This window comes from Capricornis sumatraensis, chromosome 6 (genome assembly GCF_032405125.1).
Source record: "Capricornis sumatraensis isolate serow.1 chromosome 6, serow.2, whole genome shotgun sequence".
NCBI lineage: Eukaryota > Metazoa > Chordata > Mammalia > Artiodactyla > Bovidae > Capricornis > Capricornis sumatraensis.
Genome location: NC_091074.1, coordinates 79891472 through 79913991, shown reverse-complemented (window position 1 = coordinate 79913991; position 22520 = coordinate 79891472). Strand labels below are relative to the sequence as shown.

At 47.6% G+C, this 22520-nt stretch overlaps 1 protein-coding gene across 2 annotated transcripts in view; it reads right to left on the bottom strand.

Moving 5' to 3' along the window:
- Nucleotides 1–3269: 3269 nt before the first annotated feature.
- Nucleotides 3270–22520, bottom strand: part of SLC25A37 (solute carrier family 25 member 37) — a 46280-nt gene continuing 27029 nt past the window's right edge. Inside the window, exons 2-4 of one of the 2 annotated variants that reach the window (XM_068973962.1) lie at nt 10346–10574; nt 8108–8164; nt 3270–6240 (exon numbers count right to left, since the gene is read on the bottom strand). In XM_068973962.1, coding sequence (XP_068830063.1) covers nt 5720–6240; nt 8108–8164; nt 10346–10574 — 807 coding nt within the window. In that variant the 3' untranslated portion in view covers nt 3270–5719. Of the gene's footprint in view, nt 6241–8107; nt 8165–8923; nt 9659–10345; nt 10575–22520 lie in introns of those variants that run through there. The other variant, XM_068973964.1, reaches the window with a different exon arrangement.

The window sequence follows — 22520 nt, the reverse complement described above, 5'->3', positions numbered from 1 at the left end:
GCTCAGCTATGTCTGACTCTTTGTGACCCCACAGACTGCAGCCCTCCATGCTCCTCTGTCCAAGGGATTTTCCAGGCAAGAATACTGGAGCGGGTTGCCATTTCCTTCTCCAGCGGATCTTCCTGACTCATGGATCAAACCTCCATCTCTTGCATCTCCTATATTGGCAGGTGGATTCTTTAGCAGCTAAGCCACCAGACTGACTATACACTTTCCTTATTTTTTGTTGTGTTCAGTCGCTCAGTTGTGTCTGACTCTTTGCAACCCTACGGACTGTAGCACACCAGGCTTTCCTGTCCTTGACAATCTCATGGAGTTTGTTCAAATTCATGTCCATGAGTTGCTGATGCCATCCAACTATCTGTCGTCCCCTTCTTGTCCCACCCTCAATCTTTCCCAGCATCAGGGTCTTTTCCAGTGAGTCAGCTCTTAGCATTAGGTGGCCAAAGTTTTATAGCTTCAGCTTCAACATCAGTCCTTCCAATGAAGATTCAGGGTTGATTTCCTTTAGGATTGACTGGTTTCATCTCCTTGCAGTTCAAGGGACTCTCAAGAGTCTTCTCTAGCACCACAGTTCAAAAGCATCAATTCTTCTTTGCTTAGCCTTCTTTATGGTCCAACTCTCACATCCGTACATGACTACTGGAAAAACCATAGCTTTAACTAGATGGCCCTTTGACAGCAAAATGATGTCTCTGGTTTTATTATGCTGTTTAGGTTTTTCCTAGCTATCTAAATTAAACCATGGATAAGACCACTGGAGATGCTAGAAAATCAGGAAGAACCAAAAGAAGCTGCTAGCACTTGAGTGTCAACAGCTTCCAGACCGGTGATGTTCTTTTAATCCTAGACCCAAGGCAGTTGAAGTCTGGACATTGCTTTGAGTTCCAGGTAATTTTAGTTGTCATGGACTCTGGTTATTGAAAGTGGTTACTATAAAGCAACATCCATTAAAATCTTGTGAAATCCAGCCCTACAGGAAAAAATGGCATATGAGTATCCATAATTACTCTTATTAAAATGTATACATTATTTTATTCCAAACTTTATACAAATTCAACCAGGCAAAGGGAGAGGATTTGTTGTCCTATTTCACTCACCTGATTGCATGAAGTTCAAAACTTAAATGTTGAGATATACATCTGTCACCAGTCAACCAATGCCAGAAGCATCCTTCAGGAGAATATTGTCAACATTCAGCAGAAGCCAGAATCTACTCTCTCTCTCTCTCTCTCTCACACACACACACACACACACACACACACACACACAGAGATGATGAGAACAAAGGCTCCCAAAACCTTTTGGCTAAGATCAAGTGTAATATGGGGGTTTCCCAGGTGACTCTGTGGTAAAGAATCTGCCTGCAATGCAGGAGACTCAGGTTCGATCCTTGGGTCAGGAAGATCCCCTGAAGAAGGAAATGGCAACCCACTCCAGTATTTTTGCCTGGGGAAATCCCATGGACAGAGGAGCCTGGTGGGCTACAGTCCATGGTGTCACAAAGAGTCGGACATGATTGAGTGAGCACTTCTCTTAAAGACAGCCAAGGGTCAGGGTGACAATGACAAAGAACCGAGCGTTCACAATCCATCGCCCTGAGCTTCATGGGCGTTCTGCTTTGTAGTGTAAGCTTTCAGCAGTGAGTCCTTGACAACAGAAATTCACAAGAACTTTAAGGCAAGGCCCAAGCTTCAACTGCCTTGGGATGGAGACCCCAAAATCTCCACTATGATCCTGAATTTATAATTTTTCTTCATATGAGTTTCAGATGACCGCAGTCATAGGCTGGACTGTCCTTCCTAAGAGGACACGTGTCCTATATCCTCTAGTAGTTCTTCTCGGATGGCCCACGTGCTATGGAAAGTGAAAGATTACAGCTGCCACCAGTAAATAAAATGAGTAAAGAGCTTCTTAACGAAGCCATGTCAACAGATAACCATGGAATTCTAAACCGTGGATGAGTCATCACATATCCACCCCTTCACAAAACGGGGCTCACATGTCCCTAAATAATGTTATTTTAGGAGGTAAGGCTAGAGAAACGACTGGGCTTCCCTGGTGCCTCAGAGAGTAGTGAATCTGCCTGCAGTGCAGGAGACCTGGGTTTGATTTTTGGATCAGGAAGATCCTGGAGAAGGGAATGACAACTCACTCTGGTATTCTTGCCTGGAGAATTCCATGGATAGTGGGGTCTAAGGTTCATGTGGTCACAAAGACTTGGACATGACTAACACTTTCACTAGAGAAATGACTACACTTGGAAGTATTCTCAAATTTTATTAATGTATTGGAAAGTCCAAGTTTTTAAACAATGTATCTGATCTGGGATCCCCGGTGAAAATTCCTTCCTTCCCACTAGAATACCAGGAGAGCTCAGGCGCTCTATAAATCATTTAACTCCCTTTTTTTTTTTTAAGTTTATTGAATTTGTTACAAGATTGTTTCTGCTTTACTTTTTGGTTTTTTGGCCATGAGACATGTGGGATTTAGCTCACCAACCAGGGATCAAACCTGCACTCCCTACATTGGAAGACGAAGTCTTAACCATCAGGGAACCATCAGGGAAGTCCCCAGTCATTTAACTTCTTGATTGATATCCAGTGTGCTTCCAGATTTCACTTTCATGAACAAGCCTGGGATAGGGATTTTTGAGTACTTGTCCAATTTTATTGCCTTAGATGGCTATTGGAATATTGTCACGAACATTAGGATGGCACTCAGAGGGAAAGCAGCTGAACCTGGTAGAAGTGGGATTTAGAAAGGAATCAGAAGCCCCAGGGGTAGCACAGTTGGTAAAGAATCTGCCTGCAATGCAGGAGATGAAAGAGATGCAGGTTTGACCCCTGGGTTGGGAAGATCCCCTAGAGAAGGGCATGGCAATCCACTCCAGCATTATTGCCTGGAGAATCTCATGGACAGAGGAGCCTGATGGGCTACAGTTGCTTAGAGTCAGACACGACTGAAGTGACTTAGCACACGCCCAAAGGGAATAAGGAAGAGAGAGAGCCAAAGAAGACAGGCATGAACGTAGGAGGCAGGAGGGTTGGGCATCACAGGTACCATCAGCCTCTCGTCCTCGTGGTCCCACAAAGATAGAAGAGCTGCCACCCTCCCCAGCAGAACTGAGCAAAACCCAAGGAGGCTCCCAGCCATGCTCTGGGCCTCTCACTTGATCATCCCTGGACTGGGCAAGGCGGCCACCTGCTTCAGTTTTGATAAGTGGGCTGAAGGGTACTCTCATGTAAGCCAGAGATCCTGGTCCTTAATGCATGAGACTGCAGGAGGCACAAGTCCCATGAGTTAGGTTCCTTTTCTCCATCCACTCCCCTCTCATGTCCACATCCCTACCACAGAACCCACGACACTTCAAAGATCAAGGCTTTATTTTCCATAGCTCCAGTGTCACAACTGTAGCAGCACATCAGAAACATCCCCACACAGAAACACACATTTCTCCCCTTCTTCTGAGAGTTGGCGATGACTTGAGAGGCAGAAACCATGATATTTATGATGGGCATTTAAGAAACGACACTGGCCCACCACGGTAACATACACCAAGCATCTCACAGGTTAAGCAGCAGCAGTACATTTATATTCAACAGGCACACTCATCCTTAAGAAATAAGGAATATTCTGCAACATGGTGGTGTATGAAGTGGACAAGGAGGGGAGACTGAATAATTATTTCAGAATTCAACCTGGTCTTTCTTCCATTTGCCTAACATTAACACTAACAGAGAGTATGTTTAGGGGTATGTTTAGAGAGACATAAACACTTCCCCCAGCAGCTTGATCTCCGTGGGCATTTTGCATCCCTGAGTGGGATGGAAGCTTGTTGCACAGACTTCCACTGGGCAGATGGGGGTGGCGGCTACCTCTGAGAGGGGACAGGTCAGCAGTCAAACTTCCCAACCCAGGAGAAGACCCTGTTCATCAGGCAGGTGTGGGAGCTGTCTGACGTGGGTCTCTGCTGTCCGTAACCTGCAAACTATCCTGGGAGGCACAGTGTGCAAGGTCTCAAGATGCTGATGTCCCAGGACCACCCGAGTTCTTCCTGAGAATGAGAGCACCCCAAGGAGCCCGGGTCTGAGCCCGGTGACAATGCACAACATGGACCCTGCCCAAGGTGAAGGGCCAAAGGTCAAGGTCAGGACCAGGCTGGGTCAGAATGAAAACACACATTTGCTTCCTACTCGTTTTAAAAGAAAACTGCGAAGCCACTGGGTCTTGGAGAGAGGCCTGGGAAGGCGTAGCTGAAGGAAACATGCTTGCATTTACTCTCAGGGATAATCTGGCTCAGATGTGCCATTTCAGAAAACAAGGCGGCATGTCCCCAGGTGGCGTGTACCACACCGGGTTGAAGATGGTTCAAGAGGCATCTTGACTGTGCACGAGGGCCCAGGTCCTTTCAGCAGCTGCTAGGGGAACCTGGGCAGTGAGAGGCTTTTTAAGGGAGACATTCATGATGGGCAGGGGAACCAGAGAAATGTTGTAGATACACTGCCTGTGTTTCTTAAAATCCCTAAAACTGCACAGGGAAACACAGATCAGGACTGAGTCCAACACACACACACAGACAAGAATACCTGAAGTGCCTGGGTTAAAAGGTGGATGGAGAATGAAGTCCAAGGATCAAGGTAGGATCGATCCCATTTGCCTGCCCAACAAGTAGCCAAGCAATGGCATTTCAAGGGCTTCTAAGTGCTAGCCCTGAAAGGCATACATTCATGTCACCCACAAGGGAAGAAAATGGTTTCAGTAAGACCAGCCACCCTAATTCCACCGGGGGCCACTGTGCTCCAGCATGAGCCGTGCTTGCCACCCAGTATGTGTGTGTGTGGCAGGGGATGAGCTCACAGCTAGAGGAAAAGCCCCAGGGTCAGATCTTTGGTCCTGGAATTTCCAGCAAAACACAAAGGGAAAAGGCACATGACGGTGACTGATTGAATAAGGATTAAAAAAAAAAAAGTAGCTAAAAGTATTATTATTTTTTTCAACGTACCTTTTTCCCCTATGAAAAGAGAAATTCAAAATATAAACCTTATACTTATTATTTTACATTCAAGTGGAACTTCCATGGGGAGCTCAACACAATTTTAGGCCACACAGAGCAATGTACTACTTTGGTGTCCTGTGACTTAACATAATGGAAAAATTCAGCCCTCTTACTATTTTTTTTTTTAAACAGCTTTATATTCCCAGCTGTAACACTTGCTTGTACACATACACAGGCACACACTCAAATTCAAAAACTTCTACATAGAAAAATAAAGGATAAACATTATCCATCTATTTTATACTGTGTACTGGAACTTTTATATACATAACTTTTTGTTTCCTCTTTAATGTTTTCAGTCACTGCACACGTTCTTCCCTCCTGTGTGATCTATGGACGATTCTAGGGGAGGAGATGCTACACTGAAGGAAAAGCCACATCGCTCTCAGGGTGGGGGAGGAAGAGAAATAGCGATTTCTCGCTCCCCTGCCAGTCTTCCCCTCATCTGCTATCACCTGGTATGTCCCGGCGGATGGCCATCGGGCAAGCAGCTGTCCTGTCCTCTCCTCCTTCTAAGAAGGGGTCAGGGCGCGCAGAAGGCCCCTCCTGCCAACCCTGTACCCAAGTAATCTTGGTGTGAGGGCAGGGGAATGGGTGCAGGCAGGGAGAAAGCCTTTGCACAATCAAAGACGCTGGCGTCGCTTCCAACAGCCCGTTCCTTTAGTAGGGAGTTCGACTCTCCAGCTTGTGTTTGGTGAGGAAGTACTTGAAGAACTCATAGACAGACCAGGAGATGGCGGTGGATGGCATCTGGTAGATGACCCGGGCCTGCACACCTTTGAAGTACCCGGGCAGGCCATTGAGCTGGTACACCGTCCGGAAGGCATTGGCCATGCCCGACAGCCGGCCGCTGATGTTGGCCAGGTTGAGGGCCATGTTCTCCTGAGTGTTGAGGAGGGTCTTACAGACGTCCAGGGGGGTGGTGGCGGCGGCGGCCAGGGCTCCGGCCAGCCCGCCTGAGATGATGTGGGACTGCGGGTTGTAGCCCCGGTAGGGGTTGATCTGCTCCTGCAGGAACTCGTAGGTGATGAAGTGGATGGACTGGAAGGGAATGTTCATGGTCAGCTGCGTGGTGTAACTCCGATAGAAGGCCCCCAAGCCCTCCGTCCCCCACACTGTCCGGATGCAGCTGAGGGCCGACCGGTGCGGAGAGTTGTACATCTGCATGCGTTGCTTCACGACTGTGGTCGGGCCGCAGGGGGGTTGGGTTTGGCCCCACCCCGGGTCGGAGTGAGATGGGAAGCCAAGCCATAAAGAGAAACAAGCAAGTTTAGACACGGGTAACAGGGCATGGACAGCTAGCACACACACCCAGCCCCAGCCTGAGAAACCGCCAGGGGGCCAGCTCCGGGCCATCCCGGTTTCAACACACGCCTCCGGGACCCAGTGCCAGGAGCCAGGAGGTGGCTCTTTCTTGATGTTTCTCCTGCCTGCCTCTTGGTTCAGGTGGCCCCCACACCAGGCAGCCACTTCAGATTCCCTGAGCTGATCCCCCCGGTCCTGGCTGCCTTGGGCATCACACACGCCGGGATTTCAATCCTGCTTCCTGGCTCCTTTGCCCTCCTTTGTCCCACTATGTCTACTGGACACATGGCCTGTCTTTTATTCTCAGTGGTCTCCACCCCACTGACAGCGTTTTTAGCTTCCGGGTCTCAGTGCTCTTGAAAGAGACACTCGAATGATGTTAGCCCAAGTTCGATGACAAACTCCAATGAGGACTCAGGCTCTGTTAATACAAAAGTAACTGGTGGTTCAGAGGACAAATACTGCGGTCCCTTTAGGCTTAGAATTTTAATTGTCTCCAAGCACTGCAAGATAAACACATACAGTGTGCTTTAATTCTAAAGGAATAAAGATATAATGTCAAGGAGAAAAGGGGAGAGTTGAACTTCATTTTTTTTTTTTTTTTTAATCTCCTGAAAAAAAAAATTGAAATAAAACTCTTGCCCAGTTGACATGGGCTAACTAACTGGTCATTGACTCTGAATCACCTTAAACCCACAGAAGCAGCAGCCTGCCTCCCCATCTGACCCCTCATGTCCTGGAAGGTCAGAACGTGTTTCCTGTCTGATGGGGCATGGGAGGCAGCTGAGAGCAGATAAACTGTAACTTTAAAAGACAAAACCAAACTTACAATACTTAAGATGTTGCACTTTTTAACCTCTGATTCTCCCTTCTGGCAAGGGACTGTTTTCAGATGAGGAAGGAAGCAGGAGAGAGGCCCACATCTTACAGAGAGACTAACCCAGCTGAAACTATGCTCAGCACCAGGTCCAAAAACCCCTCCCTACTCAGACCCGAGCTGGCTAAGGATATGAGGCTACAGAAAAAGCCAAAGGAACTCATCTGCACAGCTAAGAATTGTTTTATAATGCTCCCAAAATTCGAAGGGGAAAAAAAAGGTAACGTGAGAGGAGACAGCTACAATAAAGTGGCCAAATGTTAATTTATGAAGTAGAATGATACATATATGGCAGGAGGCAGGGGTTCACCATACTCTTCTCCCTACATCTGCCTGTTGGAAATTTTCTATAATAATTTCAAATGTCTTTTAACAAAGCAAATTGAACATAACCCCTAATGGATGACCTCTGACAACTTTCTTCTAAATCTGTCTACGCTTGGTAACAGTGAACAAAGGCCAGCAGGGTGTGTGTTTGTGTGTGTGCACATGTGAGCACACAAAGGTTTCAGAGTAGTACAACAGCATATAAAAGAACCACCAGGAGAACTTGCTAAGCAGCTCTACTGACTTAGTAGGTCTGGAGTGGGATCTGTGAATCAGCATTTAACACGCCCCCAGGAGGCACAGATGCTACTCGTCCACGGATCCCACCCTGAGAAGCTCTACTTAAGTGAACAGGAGTCCCAGAGCTTAAACGCTCACGTCCCTTCTCAAGGCCTTTCAGAACATGGTCAAGAATTCTCCTGTGTCTTCTGAGTGAGGGCCAGGAGTCCCCTTGCCCAACCTGCTGCCCTGCCCCCCACTTCTGCTCCTGCCCCTCTGCACAGGCCCTGCTGCCTCTCCCTGGGACCATGAAACATTACCTTCTGCTGGATTCATGACTGCGTCGTGAAGCAGGGTGGCCATGCTCCCAGCTATCCCTGTAAAACAAACTCCAGAAAATTACCCTCTGGGACCGGGGCTTCTCAGGAAGTTCCTGGAACCTAAAGTCAGACAGAACCTTGGACCTGGCTTTCCAAGAAGCAAAACTCACTACCCGTCCACCCAGGTGAGCACCGACTCTTGAAATCCTAAAGCAATCGTGGAAAATCCTGGATGAAAAAGGGGAAGGTAACACAGACACCGTTACTCACATTTCAATTCAACAGAAACCTCATTTTCCCTAGGAAAAGGCTAGACCTGCCAACACAGGATGTTACCGGAAACCACACTTTGGTGGCTTTTTCCACCACTGAAATTTTAATTCTTTCTCATCCCTGGCCTTTGTCTACAGATTAACTCACTCTGCCCTTAAATTGGGGCAATCGAAGGAGATATCATGTATACAAGCATAGGGGCTTCCCAGGTGGCTCAGCGGTAAAGAATCCACCTGCAATGCAGGAGACACCAGTTCGATCCCTGGGTCGGGAATATCCCCTAGAGGAGGAAACAGCAACCCACTCCAGTATTCTTGCCTGGAGAATCCCATGGAAAGAGGAGACTGGTGAGCTACAGTCCATGGGGTCACAGACTGGGACACGATTTACCAATTAAACAACAACGGCATACACACAGGAGGGGGAAAAAAAGACAGCGTTAAGAAAATTCCTTAGTAAAATCCAGGTTTGTTTTTTGTCTTTTTTTTTAAAAGCACATGGCCAAGGGGAAAATGCTCAGAAGACCTGCCGAGGGCAGATTACCCGGGTTAGTTTGCAAAGCGATGACATGTCTCAGGGACGGCCATGTCTCATGTCTCACGGACAACCAAGCCCAGGTCTCCTCTGGCCTGGCTTCAAAAGCCAGATTCCGGCCTGGAATTTTGCTTTTGACTCTGGGTTTCCTCTGTCTGTAGGTCACACTGCCCAATAATCAAGACAACCGCTGGAAAGTGGGAGAAATGAAGGACACAGGCTAAGCTTCAGAAACGCTTACGTAACCCCTCCCTCGTCCACACACACGTAGGGTCATCTGCAAAGATCAGACTGCAACCAGAGTGCACCACAGGGAGGCGGTAGCTGCGCTGGGCAGACCTTGACGTGAACGTAAACTCGCCTCCAAGGGGTCCAGGCGCCAAGGAGCTAGAGGCAGTTTTAGCAAAAGCGGGGCCCTGAGGCCATGAACTTGGAGATATCGAGACTGCAGATCTTGGCGACCGTTTGGACAAATGGAAGTAGGGGCCAATTTTTAAAAAGCAAAATAAATGTCTGCAGACCAGCCAGATGGAGTCATTTTTACCAAGGTTTGCTGATGGGAATGATGCTTTGGAGAAGGTGCTAAAAAAAGTTGCTCTGCCAGTTACATCTACCTCTCCGCTGCTGAAAAATAAATTTGTTAAAGACTCCTGGTGTCACCAGCCAGAGTTGCACTCCAGACCCAAACAGAAACTAACCAGAACCAAACCCACAGGAGCCAAACCCAGTAAGCCAAGCCTACGTAACAGTTGCCTGTGGCCAACTCACTCCCCCTTCCGCCCCACCGCCCGCCTGGCTCCCTCAGAACAAAAGAAAACTATTTCAGCCCTTGCTTGCGAGAGATGCAACAAACGGAAGAGACTGGGGGTGAAATTCCCAGATCCCCCGAAGTTTACGAGGGAAAGGTCCTTTGCGCAGGAGCAAATCCTTCATCAGCCATAAAACTTCTTGACCTTGTAAAGCTTAGTTAGATCTTGATGCTGTAGAGACCTGTTGGGTCAGTTTTTAAATAGTCTCAAAGAAGCTGTCCACATAACTTTTTTTTTTGAATCCAGCATTCAAAAGTTTTGTTCCTATTCAGGGTGGTTTTTTTTCCCCTAGATCTGATCATTAATTGCTTTTGAATGTTAAAAAAAGAAAAAAAGCAAAAAGGCAAAACCCACTCAACAATGAAACACCTCTGTCACTGATTCTCCCCAGACTTCAGAAAGCGAAGGAGGGGAAAGAAAAAAAAAGCACGCGTGCGTGTGTGTGTGTGTGTGGGTGTGTGCGCATATGTCTGGGTGTGTGTGCACACACATAAGTCCTTGGTTCATAAGCAAGCGTGGTAGAGATGAGGCGTCAGGCAGCTGGGTCACAGGGAGGAGAACCCTGGGGAAGGGTCTGTTGAATGAGAGACCTTTCTAACTCCAGACAAACGCTTGCAAATACCGTTGGCTAGGTGGCTGTTCCCCTGGTGGTGGAAAACGGCATTTAAAGTCCTTTTCATGTTTTCGTAGCAGGCAAAATACATGGCGTGGGCTGGCCCCGCGCCCATCATCATCACGTTGAGGCCTCGCAAGGGTCTCCAGAAGCCTTCAGTCCGTATGATTTTCTTGAGGGCTCCGTAGACACTTGTGTAATGGGCTTTGGGATCTGGATTCAGACTCTGCATCCGTGTCTGGGGGAGGGCGACAAAAGGAAAGAGAGGGATTAACGAAGCTGGTCAACAGGGAAAGGAAGATCTAGGGAGAGAGGGAGAGAAAAACAGGTCATTTTTTAATAGTTTCACAGGATTTCTGAGTGAAGATAACTTTTATTCTGCTCCTTCCTGGAGTAATCCTCTACCCCTACACACACACACACATGCACTCACACACACCCACATACACACACGCACATGGATTTCATTATACCCAGCAAAGCAAGTAGAAGATGAGGGGCAGGATTTGGAGTAGAAAGACGTGCCCAGACACTGGCAAGCTGTGTGAGTTCGTGCATGCCAAGTTACTTCAGTTGTGTCCGACTCTTTGTGAACTCATGGACTGTAGCCCACCAGGCTCTTCTGTCCATGGGATTCTCCAGGCAAGAACACTAGAATGGGTTGCCATGCCCTCCTCCAGGCGAGCGGTGTGACTTCTGCTGAATCCCTTAACCTCTCTGGGCCTTGGGAGCCTCAGTGAAAAAAAAACAAGATTGCTGCAAGCATCAAATGAAACAATGGGTCTGAAAACTCTTAAGAAATTCAGCGCTGTTAGTAGCTTGGTCATGTCCAACTCTTCGCAACTCCATGGACTGTAGCCCACCAGGCTCCTCTGTCCATGGGATTTCCCAGATAAGAACACTGGAGTGGGTAGCCATTTCCTTCTCCAGGGGATCTTCCTTGAGAGATTCAGGGATTGAACCCTGGTCCCCTACGTTGTGGGCAGATGCTTTACCATCTGAGCCACCAAGGAAGGTGGCAATAAACTCAGAGACCTAGTCAAATAGAAGTATTATTATTATCCAAGGGTTCCCACTTGGTTCTCAAGACTTCTGTGTCCTCACTTATCTGAGTCCTCTGTGTTGTTAAAGTTCCTGTTCAGCCTCAACCATAAATCTCCTTGGAATCCTCCATCCCTCGCCTCCTCATCTCCTCTAAATACTTTTTACATTTCATCATTACAAGTTAGCACTGAAATATATGGTCATGTTCTTAACACGTTAAAGACTAGGGGATTTTTGCAAAAACTAATGCCTGTGGAATTAATACATGTTATAACATCAGCTCCTCCGTGAGTCCCCAGCTGGCCTGTCCCACTGACTTTGTACTTGCCAGTCTCCACAATCATGTGAACCAACTCTTTCTCACATCACACTGGTCAATAATGTGTTAATTTTTTCCTAAGTATAGTCTTGCCTCCTGGAGGCAGAGACCAGCCTTTCCCATCTCTGTCATCCCCATCATACCCCGCAGGGACTTGAGTAGGTGTGATGGTTAATTTTATATGTCAACAACCTGACAAGGTCATAGTACTCAGGCTGGCTCCAACTACAGTCAAACACGCTGCTGTGAAGCAACATTTTATAGATGAGATTAACATCAGTTTATAGATGAGATTGACATTTGAAGTCAGTAGACTCTGAATACGGAGAAGGCACTGGTGACCCACTCCAGTACTCTTGCCTGGAAAATCCTATGGACGGAGGAGCCTGGTGGGCTGCAGTCCATGGGGTCGCAAAGAGTCGGACACGACTGAGTGACTTCACTTTCACTTTTCACTTTCATGCATTGGAGAAGGAAATGGCAACCCACTCCAGTGTTCTTGCCTGGAGAATACCAGGGACAAGGGAGCCTGGTGGGCTGCCGTCTATGGGGTCACACAGAGTCGGACACGACTCATGTGACTTAGCAGCAGCAGACGCTGAATAAAGCAGATTACCTGCCACTGCATGGGTGGGCCTCGCTCAATCAGGTGAAGGCCTGAAGAGGGTAAAAAGACCAAACCCTCATGTCCCCTAGGAAGAAAGAATTTTGCTTCTAATCTTTGGTTATAACATCAACAGATCCCTGAGTCCCCAGCTGGCCTGTCCCACTGATTTTGTACTTGCCAGTCTTCACAATCACGTGAACCAACTCTCACACACACACGTACACACACACACACACACACACACACACACACACACACACACACACACCCCCTATTGGCGCTGTTTCTCTGAAGAGCCCTGACCAGTACAGCAGGTAAGAAATATTTATGGACAAAGATCACTGGCTCAGTCCTGCAAAAGCAGCATTCTCTCCCCTACTCCTCTCCCCCAAACACACACACAGTCTAGACTAGAGCATCTCCAAACTTTGGTAGGAATACCCTTCAACCTCCAGAAAAAATCATACAGAAACTAACCTATAAAACAGAAGAGCCTCTGATTGTAAATGAGACAAAATGCTCTGTGCCCTCCTCTCACTCCCCAAGCCGAAATCTGGCCCCCTCCAGGAACCCTGGGGCTCAGAGGGACAATGTGAAAACCAAACTGGCAGTCATTTTCAGACACACAGGATTTTGCCAGCTAGTAAAACCACAAAGAAACTGGGCACACTGTAGGCAAATTTTCATTTTGCCAAGAAAGGATATAAACATAATAGCAATATAAGCAACAGGTACCACGGCCCTGTTTGATAATCATTTCCTAAAAGAGAGAACTCTTTTTTTTCTGGCTATGCTGCATGGCCTGAGGGATCTTAGTTCCCTGACCAGGGACTGAACCTTTGCCCTCTCCAGTGTAAGTGCAAAGTTGTAACCACTGGACTGCTAGGAAAGTCCCAAGACAATTTTAATGCTTAAAAAAAAAAAAAAAAAAAGTCAAGACTACTTCTGATTACCAAATTGGTCTTTAAGTTAGATTTAGCTTTAATAAATACTAGTTCCCTCTCCTTTTTTTCTACCACAGACTAGTGAAAATGCCCCTGAACTAATCAGAAGAAGCCACCAGACACTTGGGCCCCACATTCCCAGGGTAGAATGGACAGGGTCAGTGCCTCTGTATCTTTTTAACTGAGTTTTTACTCCAACTCATTTCAAAAGGCTTCCCAGGTGGTGCAGTTGATAAAGAATCTGCCTGCCAATGAAGGAGACCCAAGTTCGATCTCTGAGTTGGAAAGATCCCCTGGAGATGGAAATAGCAACCCACTCCAGTATTCTTGCCTGAGAAATCTCATGGACAGAGGAGCCTGACGGGCTATAGTCCATAGGGTCGCAAAGAGTCAGACACGACTGAGATTTTACACACACACACACACACACACACACACACACACACACACACACGCAATAATGGTGGGCACACTATAGACAAAGACGACGAAAGAAGTGGGAGAGTGTGCCAACCAGGGCGGGAGCTGACTCAGAACCCAGGCTTTGCTCTAAAGTGCGCTGCTGGCGGGAGCCAATAATGTACATGAAATGCAAAGTGCCGTCCTTGGAAGAGGAAGATGTTGTTTCAGGGATGGCAGAGATTCTCTAGCATTCAATTCAAAAGGATATTTGAAATTTCTTAAGTCTTACAGCAATGAAGCTTCGTACTTCCCATGGCCTTTTCTGATCACTGCTCTGATAAAAACCAGGAGCCTGAGGCAGGAGGTGGTACAACCAGGTGGCCCAGAAGGCAAGCTCTGCTATCAGACAGAACTGATCTTATCACTTATGGTGTGACCCTGGATAAGACAGTTAACCTCTCTAAGCCTCAGCTTCCTCTTTCTAGAGAATGGCTGAGAAAATTAAATGCCTATTCCTATCCTTCTGGTTAATGACAATAAGGGATTCATTCAAGAGGCTAAGTAATATGGTTCTTGTAAATAGACTTCCAGAACATTCCATGGAGTTCTAGGAAGTTCCATGGAGGTGGGGTTGTGTCTGAGTCACAGCACACTCTAATGCCTATTATAGTGTCTAATCATGGGGTGTGTGCGTGCTAAGTCATTTCAGTTTTATATATATATATTTAGTTAGTTAGTTGTTGTCACTATAAACTAACATATAGTTTAGTCACTAAGTTGTGTCCACTCTTTGTGACCCCATGGACTGTAGCCCACCAGGCTGCTCTGTCCGTGGGATTCTCCAGGCAAGAGTACTGGAGTGGGTTGCCGTTTCCTTCTCTAGGGGATCTTCCCAAACTAGGGATCAAAGCCCTATCACTTGCATTAGCAGGTTGGTTCTTTACCACTAGCACCACCTGTGGGGGTAGGGGAGCAATAAATATTTGTTAAATGTACAGATAAGCAAACAAACACACCCACAACTTCAGATACCAAGGAGGGTAAAGCAGTACTGCGTCTCTTGCCGCCCCTAAATACAAGCACACTTTCCCGGAATTACCTGTCCCTCCCATCACCCTTTATATCCAGAGCTTTCCTCATTAATGAAAAATCCTCTTTGGCTGCATTTCTCAAGCCCAGAGTGTGAGCCTCTGAACCACAAGGAAGTGGAAGTAGCCTGTCCCTGGGGACCTAGCTGGAGCCTGTCAATAAGAAGTGGCTCCTGCCATGCCCACTCCCAGAGGAGAGACCCGCCTTGGGGAAGGTGTGCAGCAGCAGCCCAAACCTCCTCCCTCACGATTTCTAGCCTGGGTGGCAAGATCAGCCTATGGAGGATGGACTTTCTCAGTCCCAGGAGACCCTGGCAAGCAAGGGTGTGGCCGTGTGAGAAAACACAGCACCGCAGCGAGGAGCCAAGAGAAGGGATCCTGGTCCAAGGCCAGTGGCCTTGGCTGTGGCATCTGTCTCTCTGGTCCCCAGAGTCTTCAACTGGGAAATGAAGGGGGGGATCAGAACAGTGGCTAATTATCAAAATCACCTGGGAAATGTCTAGAAATATCTGGGCATCACCCCAACATGAATTGACTCAAAACTTTTTAAATTGAAGTGTAGTTGATTTACAACATGAGGTTAGTTTCAGGTGTGCAAAAAGGTGATTCAGTTTCACACACACACACACACACACACACACGTGTGTGTGTGTGTGTGTGTTTAAGTCGTGTCTGACTCTTTGCAACCCTGTGGACTATAGTCCACCAGGTTCTGTCCATGTGATTTTCCAGGCAAGAATACTGGAGTAGGTTGCCATTTCCTTCTCCAGGGAATCTTTCTGACCATGGATCGAAACAGCATCTCTTGCACTGGCAGGTGGGTTCAATCATCCTCCTACAAAAGGCCAGCTGGGTGTCTGCACACTCATTGGACTTCTCTGTCCTCAGGTGTTGGACTACTCAAGGAGAGGCCACATTCAATAAGCCATACCCAGAACAGAAGCAAGTGGCCCGTGAGCACTGAGGACCCAGGGAAACCCCCTCTCAGCCCATGTCAACCCCCACAGCCAGGCTTGAATCCAGTGCCTCTTAAGTCCTGTGGCACCTTCACTTCTCCAATCTGCCTGCAGGGGGCACCCACTCGGTGTCAGACACCAGGAGACAGCGAGGAAATAAAACGGAAGAAAGACAAGGATTGTCAGGAGTTCAGAAGAGAGAGCAGGAGTCATCATGTGCACCATTTACATAAGATCGGGAAAGCAGTCTCAGAAGACAGACTGAGAGAAGCTCAAGGTGGGCAGCGGAAAGTGAGGTGGCAGGGACTGAAGCCAGAGAGGAGATAATCAATGTAACCTTTTTTTAAAAATCTTTTTCTGTGACTCTGCCTATAAAATGTACATATGAGGGCATGGCATTTTCTATCTACCTGTCGGCCAGAGAAGGAGAAAAAGTTAGGAGTGAGAGGGAACCACCCAAGTGTCCATCAGTGGCTGAATGGATAAACAGAAGGTGATCCACCCACACAGTGGAATTTTATTCATCTTAAAAAAGAAGGAAATTGTCACATGTGCTACTGTGCTCAATCTGTCGTGTCCGACTCTCTGCAACCCCATGGACTGTAGCCCCCCAGGCTCCTCTGTCCTTGGGATTCTCCAGGCAAGAATACTGCAGTGGGTTGCCATGTCCTCCTCCAGGGGATCTTCCCAATCCAGGGATCCAACCTATGTCTCTAGTGTCTCCTGCACTGGCAGACAGAGTCTTCACTCCTGGCATCACCTGGAAAACCTGACACACGCTACTACACAGGTGAGCTCTGAAGACATGATGCCAACTGAGATAAGCCAGTCACAGAAGGACAAACAGTGCATGATTCCACTTATATGAGGTCCTCAGTTCAGTTCAGTTCAGTCGCTCAGTCGTGTCTGACTCTTGTGACCCCATGAATCGCAGCACACCAGGCCTCCCTGTCTATCACCAACTCCCGGAGTTCACCCAGACTCACGTCCTTCGAGTCGGTGATGCCATCCAGCCATCTCATCCTCTGTCGACCCCTTCTCCTCCTGCCCCCAATCCCTCCCAGCATCAAAGTCTTTTCCAATGAGTCAACTCTTCGCATGAGGTGGCCAAAGTACTGAAGTTTCAGCTTTAGCATCATTCTTTCCAAAGAACACCCAGGACTGATCTCCTTCAGAATGGACTGGTTGGATCTCCTTGCAGTCCAAGGGACTCTCAAGAGTCTTCTCCAACACCACAGTTCAAAAGCATCAATTCTTCGGTGCTCAGCTTTCTTCGTAGTCTAACTCTCACATTCATACATGACCAGTGGAAAAACCATAGCCCTGACTAGACGGACCTTTGTTGGCAAAGTAATGTCTCTGCTTTTCAATATGCTGTCTAGGTTAGTCATAACTTTCCTTCCAAGGAGTAAGCATCTTTTAATTTCATGGCTGCAGTCCCCATCTGCAGTGATTTTGGAGCCCCCCAAAATAAAGTCTGACACTATTTCCACTGTTTCTCCATCTATTTGCCATGAAGGGATAGGACCAGATGCCATGATTTTCGTTTTCTGAATGTTGAGCTTCAAGCCAACTTTTTCACTCTTCTCTTTCACTTTCATTAAGAGGCTTTTTAGTTCCTCTTCACTGCCATAAGGGTGGTGTCGTCTGCATATCTGAGGTTATTGAGGTCCTAGAGGCCTCTAATTCATAGAGACAGATAGCAGAATGATGATCTGTCAGGAGCTGAGGGGGGAGCAGATGCGGGGAGTTATTGTTTAAAAGGTAGGATTTGGGGTTTTGCAAGATATAGAGTTCTGTGGATGAACAGTGGTGATGGGAGCACAACAATACAAACGTACTTAACGCCACTGTATAGGACACTTAAAAATGGGTGAGATGGTACACTTGATATTATGCATATTTTACCACAATCTTTTAAAAGGGCAGGGTGTAAGAGTGACTAGAAGGAAAAACAAAATGAATGAATGAAGAGGCACAGAGAGAGGGCAGAAATTAGAATTTAAAAAAAAATAGAAACAGAATTTCACCAACTGCCATTCCCATCCTGGGGTTTCAATTCCTGCCTAGCTGTCCAGCTCTCCTATTTCCATATCACAAACACCCATTCTTTGCATTTTAATTCTCTTCTCTTGGAAATTCATAATGTACATTAGTGCATCCAGGACTCTGGGAAGTTCTGCAGGAAAGTCGACCATGGAGCTTTGTTTCAAGGCACTTCAACATCTGTCTTTGGCCATGGAAGCCTCTTCTCTCTGAATAATGGGTTACACCTTGCAGAATATACTTGAGAAAACACAGCTGTGGCCAAGGGCACACACCCTGGAAGCAGGATGTGCAGAGCTCACTCGAAGGGTTACAGGATCCCCTGGGGAGCCCCTGCAGAGAGTAGGCAGCAGGGAACAGCTTGGAAGACCAGACCTGAGAAGGGGGATGGGGGACAAATGAGCAGGACGAGCCCTGTGTTGCTTGGGATGGAGCCTTACTCCATGTCAATCTGCATACTGCTTTTCCTCTCAAAAGGGCCGCATGAAGGACAGTGCCTGGGGTCCCAAGGTGGCTCAGTGGGTAAAGAATCTGCTTGCAATGCAGGAGATGCAGGAGACACGGGTTTGATCCCTGGGTTGGGAAGATGCCCTGGAGAAGGGCATGGCAAGCCCCTCCAGTATTCTTGCCTGGAGAATCCCAAGGACAGAGGAGCCTGGCGGGCTACAGCCCATAGGCTCCCAAATAGTTGGATGTGACTCAGCATGCACCCAAGATTAGGAGATTGGTTTTGCCATTCACTGCATCTGATCTAATCAAGTACCTCTCCCCACCTGGCCCCATCCACTGTCCCAATCCTCCACAGTCCCAAGGACTAGAACATCAATTCTATAGGAAGGCTCACATCAATGATATAAACACTGTATTTATTGAACAGGTTCCATCACAGCCAGCAAGACTGCAATGGAGGGGACAAGCCCCTTCCTCAAATTCGCCACCAAGAATACAGAACAGGGCAAACCCTCCTTGCAGGCCTGTTAGCTTATAGAGAGGGCAGGGAGGGAGTGGAAAATGTGTGTTCTGTCCCAGGTGAGCTCCAAGGATCGTATAACATGGGCTTCAAGTGCTGGGTGGAGAGCAGAGCTGGCTCAGCACCTGCCTTTTCTGCTGGGAGACTGTGGCCTAGAATGGGAGAGGAATTTGCCCAAGAGTCACAGATCTGTGTCCCTCAGAAAAGAAGGGGACACGCTGGGCCTCGGAGGGAGCCCTCAGACCTCCCTGCATATCCCACGAAGGACAGCCCAGCCTGGCCCCAGCTTCCACAGCATCTCTGGGCCACTGTCCTCCACCTGACCTGGACACAGCTGGGGATTCCCAACCTTTCTTTCTGAATCCCTCAAAAATAAAAACCAAGTAATAAGAAAACTTCCCCTAACATGCAGCACTTCCAGGACCAGAAAAAGATAATGGGAAATCTATCCATCCATCCGTTCAAATGCAGTTGCCATGCTCCTCCTCAGAGGCAGGCGTGATAGGAAGGCAGGCAGGGAGGGGCGTGCACAGGGCTCCAAGTTCATGGTGTGAACGAACAAACATGATGAGTGGGCACTGCTCCCGTAAAGGAATGAGGGCTGCATTCCAGAAGGTCACTCAGGAGTCTCTGCTCCAGATCCCTTCCGGGGAAAAAGGATAGAAGGTTTAAACACCCAGGAAGTGCTAGGAAAATGCCAAACAATGTTAGCATCTGCCACCCAGTGGTGGCTGTTTCAGCATTAGATATCAAGTTGGTGAGTTTAATTCCCTCCCATCTGCCAAATGTTTCCAAGTAGCACTGACATCATCAACAAACCACAAAGCTGGACTTCGGGACCCGCCCCCAGCCCTCTCTCTGTTTTCTAAGCCCTTCAGCCACCCACCCATGGGTGCAAGGCCCTCCCCCTGCAGCCCATTTCTACCCATGGTCCATCCACGGCACTGTGTGTGGGATCTATCTGCTGTGGACACCCCAGCCCCCTTGCACAGCTGCCTGGGCCGGAGACTGCAGCCAAGAGCCGGTTCCCACACAGGCCAGGAGGGAAAGGCTTTTTTGGGGCACTTTCTAAATTTTTTTAGCTTTTCTTTTTTGTGGAGAAAGGATTGTCTTCCAGAGCAAAGCCACAGACCTCATCGAGGGCTTGGAAAGCCCTATCTCGCCTTCCAGAATCCTTAGGAGGCATGTATAGCAGATGAAGAAACCCAAACCACATCAAGGGAACCAACGCACAGTAAAACTTTCAGCACTTGATTTCAAAACAGCAGCGTCCTGACTCGGACGGAACCTGTGGCCTCATTATATTCATTACAGGGGATGGACTTCCGGTGATGCTTCCTACAGTCACACCCTGGCCCTTTGAAAACATGTGCAGAAATCATAAAAATTCAGGCGTGAGGATACCGCCAGCATCACTCTCCACATATGAACCAGGATCAGAGCAACACAGAAAATCCTGTAAGACCAGGGTCCCCAACCTCCAGGGCTTAATGCCTGATTATCTGAGGTGCGTACCTGTGTGCTAAGTCGCTTCAGCCGTGTCCCACTCTTTGTGACCCTATGGACTGTAGCCTGCCAGGCTCCTCTGTCCGTGGGATTCTCCAGGCAAGAACACTGGAGAGGATTGCCATGCCCTCCTCTAGCAGAATCTTCCCAACCGAGGGATTGAACCTGGGTTATATTTCCAACTTCAAAATTCCAAATGGTGTCTTTTTATGTCTCTCAAGTTGGCAAAAGTGGATACATAGGAGAATATACTTTGTTTCTGTTTTTTTTTTAATCAAAAGGAAAACTTAGGAACAAGAAAGAGAAAAATGACTCCTTGCTTCCCACACCCTGCAAAAAATGGGGGGCTGTTGGGAGAATGCATATCAGAAGCATGTGGGGGTTGATGTATGGGGAGGTCCAGGCATTTGCATTTGAAAGCCTCTGTTGAGAACCCCTACATGGGAGACATCATTTTGCTGACGAAAGTCCATACAGTCAAAGCTATGGATTTTCTAGTAGTCATGTTCGAATGTGAGAGTTGGACCATAAGGAAATCTGAGCAAAGAAGAACTGATGCTTTGAAATCGTGGTGCTGAAGAAGACTCGTGAGAGTCCCGTGGACAGCAGGAAGATTAAACAAGTCAATCCTAAAGGAAATCAACCCTGAATATTCATTATTCAGAGAAGGACTGACACTGAAGCTGAAGCTCCAATACCTTGGCCACCTGATGCAAAGAGCCAACTCATCAGGAAAAGTCCCTGATGCTGGGAATAAAGGAGAAAAGTGTGGCAAAGATGAGATGGTTGGATGGCATCACCAACTCAATGGACATGAGTTTGAGCAAACTCCGGGAGATAGTGAAGGACAGAGGAGCCTGACAAGTTGCAGTCCATGGGGTCACGAAGAGTCAGACACAACAACTGAACAACAACAACATGGGAGCAGCCAAAGGGCCGGCTCACTGGAAACCAGGTAGAAAAGGTGAACAGAAAATGAGGTGAGAGGTGGTGGGAACACGTTTCCGGCTAAATCAGGCATCACTGTCCCTGCCTCGCCTATAGGAAGGCCCAGACCTCCCAGAGTTTCAGGTAGCCCCAGTGTCAGGGGAGGGTGGGTTCACACATAGGGGAGGAAACCTTCAGGCCCAAGCTGCCTTTTCACTTATTTCCCATGGGGCCCAATGTTCACCAAAGGCACACTTGCTCTTTTCATCAAACCAACCAGCCTCATATGCTCCTGATTATCTGCTGCCTCTACAGCTCAGGGCCTGGACTGCAAAGGACCCCGGTCATCTGTCATTCACACACATCATCAGAACACAATCTGGCAAGTTTCAGGCCCACTAGACGTGTACTTAAGAGGTGCTGGTATTTCTAGAGACAAAAGGATTAAGCAATGATACCACTTACATGTGGAACCTAAAAAATAATACGGATGAACTGATTTATAAAATAGAAACAGACTCACAGACATAGAAAACAAACTATGGTTCCCAAAGGGGAAAGTGGAGGAGAGGGATAAATTAGGAGTTTGGGATTAACAGATACACACTACTACATATAAAATAGATAAGCAACAAAGACCTACTGTATAACATAGGGAATAATATCTTATAATAGCCTATAATGGAAACAAATCTGAAAAAAATATATATATATTGCTGTACACCTGAAACTAATGCAATATTGTAAATTACATAGTAAACTGACACAATGTTGTAAGTCAAGTATAGTTCAAATAAAACAAAACAGGATTAACTGAAGAGCTCCCCTGATGCATATGATAGAAATACACAAATTCCACCAAGACAACCCAAACCAAGTTCCTCCTCGGCCTCCCAGTGACAAAGTCACAGCACCAGACACTACTTCTCTTGGTAACAGGCCACAAACCCCAGAGCACCTTCGACCCAGAAAGGGTGGCAGAAGAGCGGTTAGTTGAGCTTCACCTGGAAAGAAGGATGGTATTCACACTGGCAAGAAATGGAGCTGTCATTGTAATCTCGTTCACACTGTTTTATTTTTGACTTAGCCGTAGGTGTCACTTTGATTGAAAAAACAAAGTGTAAACGGAGCAGAGAAAGAGAATATTCTGGCTGAGGGAGCTGTGAATGGGCGAGTGGGTCTGGGGAACGGAGGCGGGCCTGGCCAGAGGGCAAGCGTCAGGGGATGCAGATGTGGATGGAGGAGCCTGGAACTCAGGAGAGTGGCTGAACCCTAGATGATGGGTGAACACACGTTTGCTGGGGCTTCCGGGGGGGCCCAGCAGTAAAGGGTCCACCTGCCGATGCAGGAGACTCGGGTTCCATCCTTGGTCCAG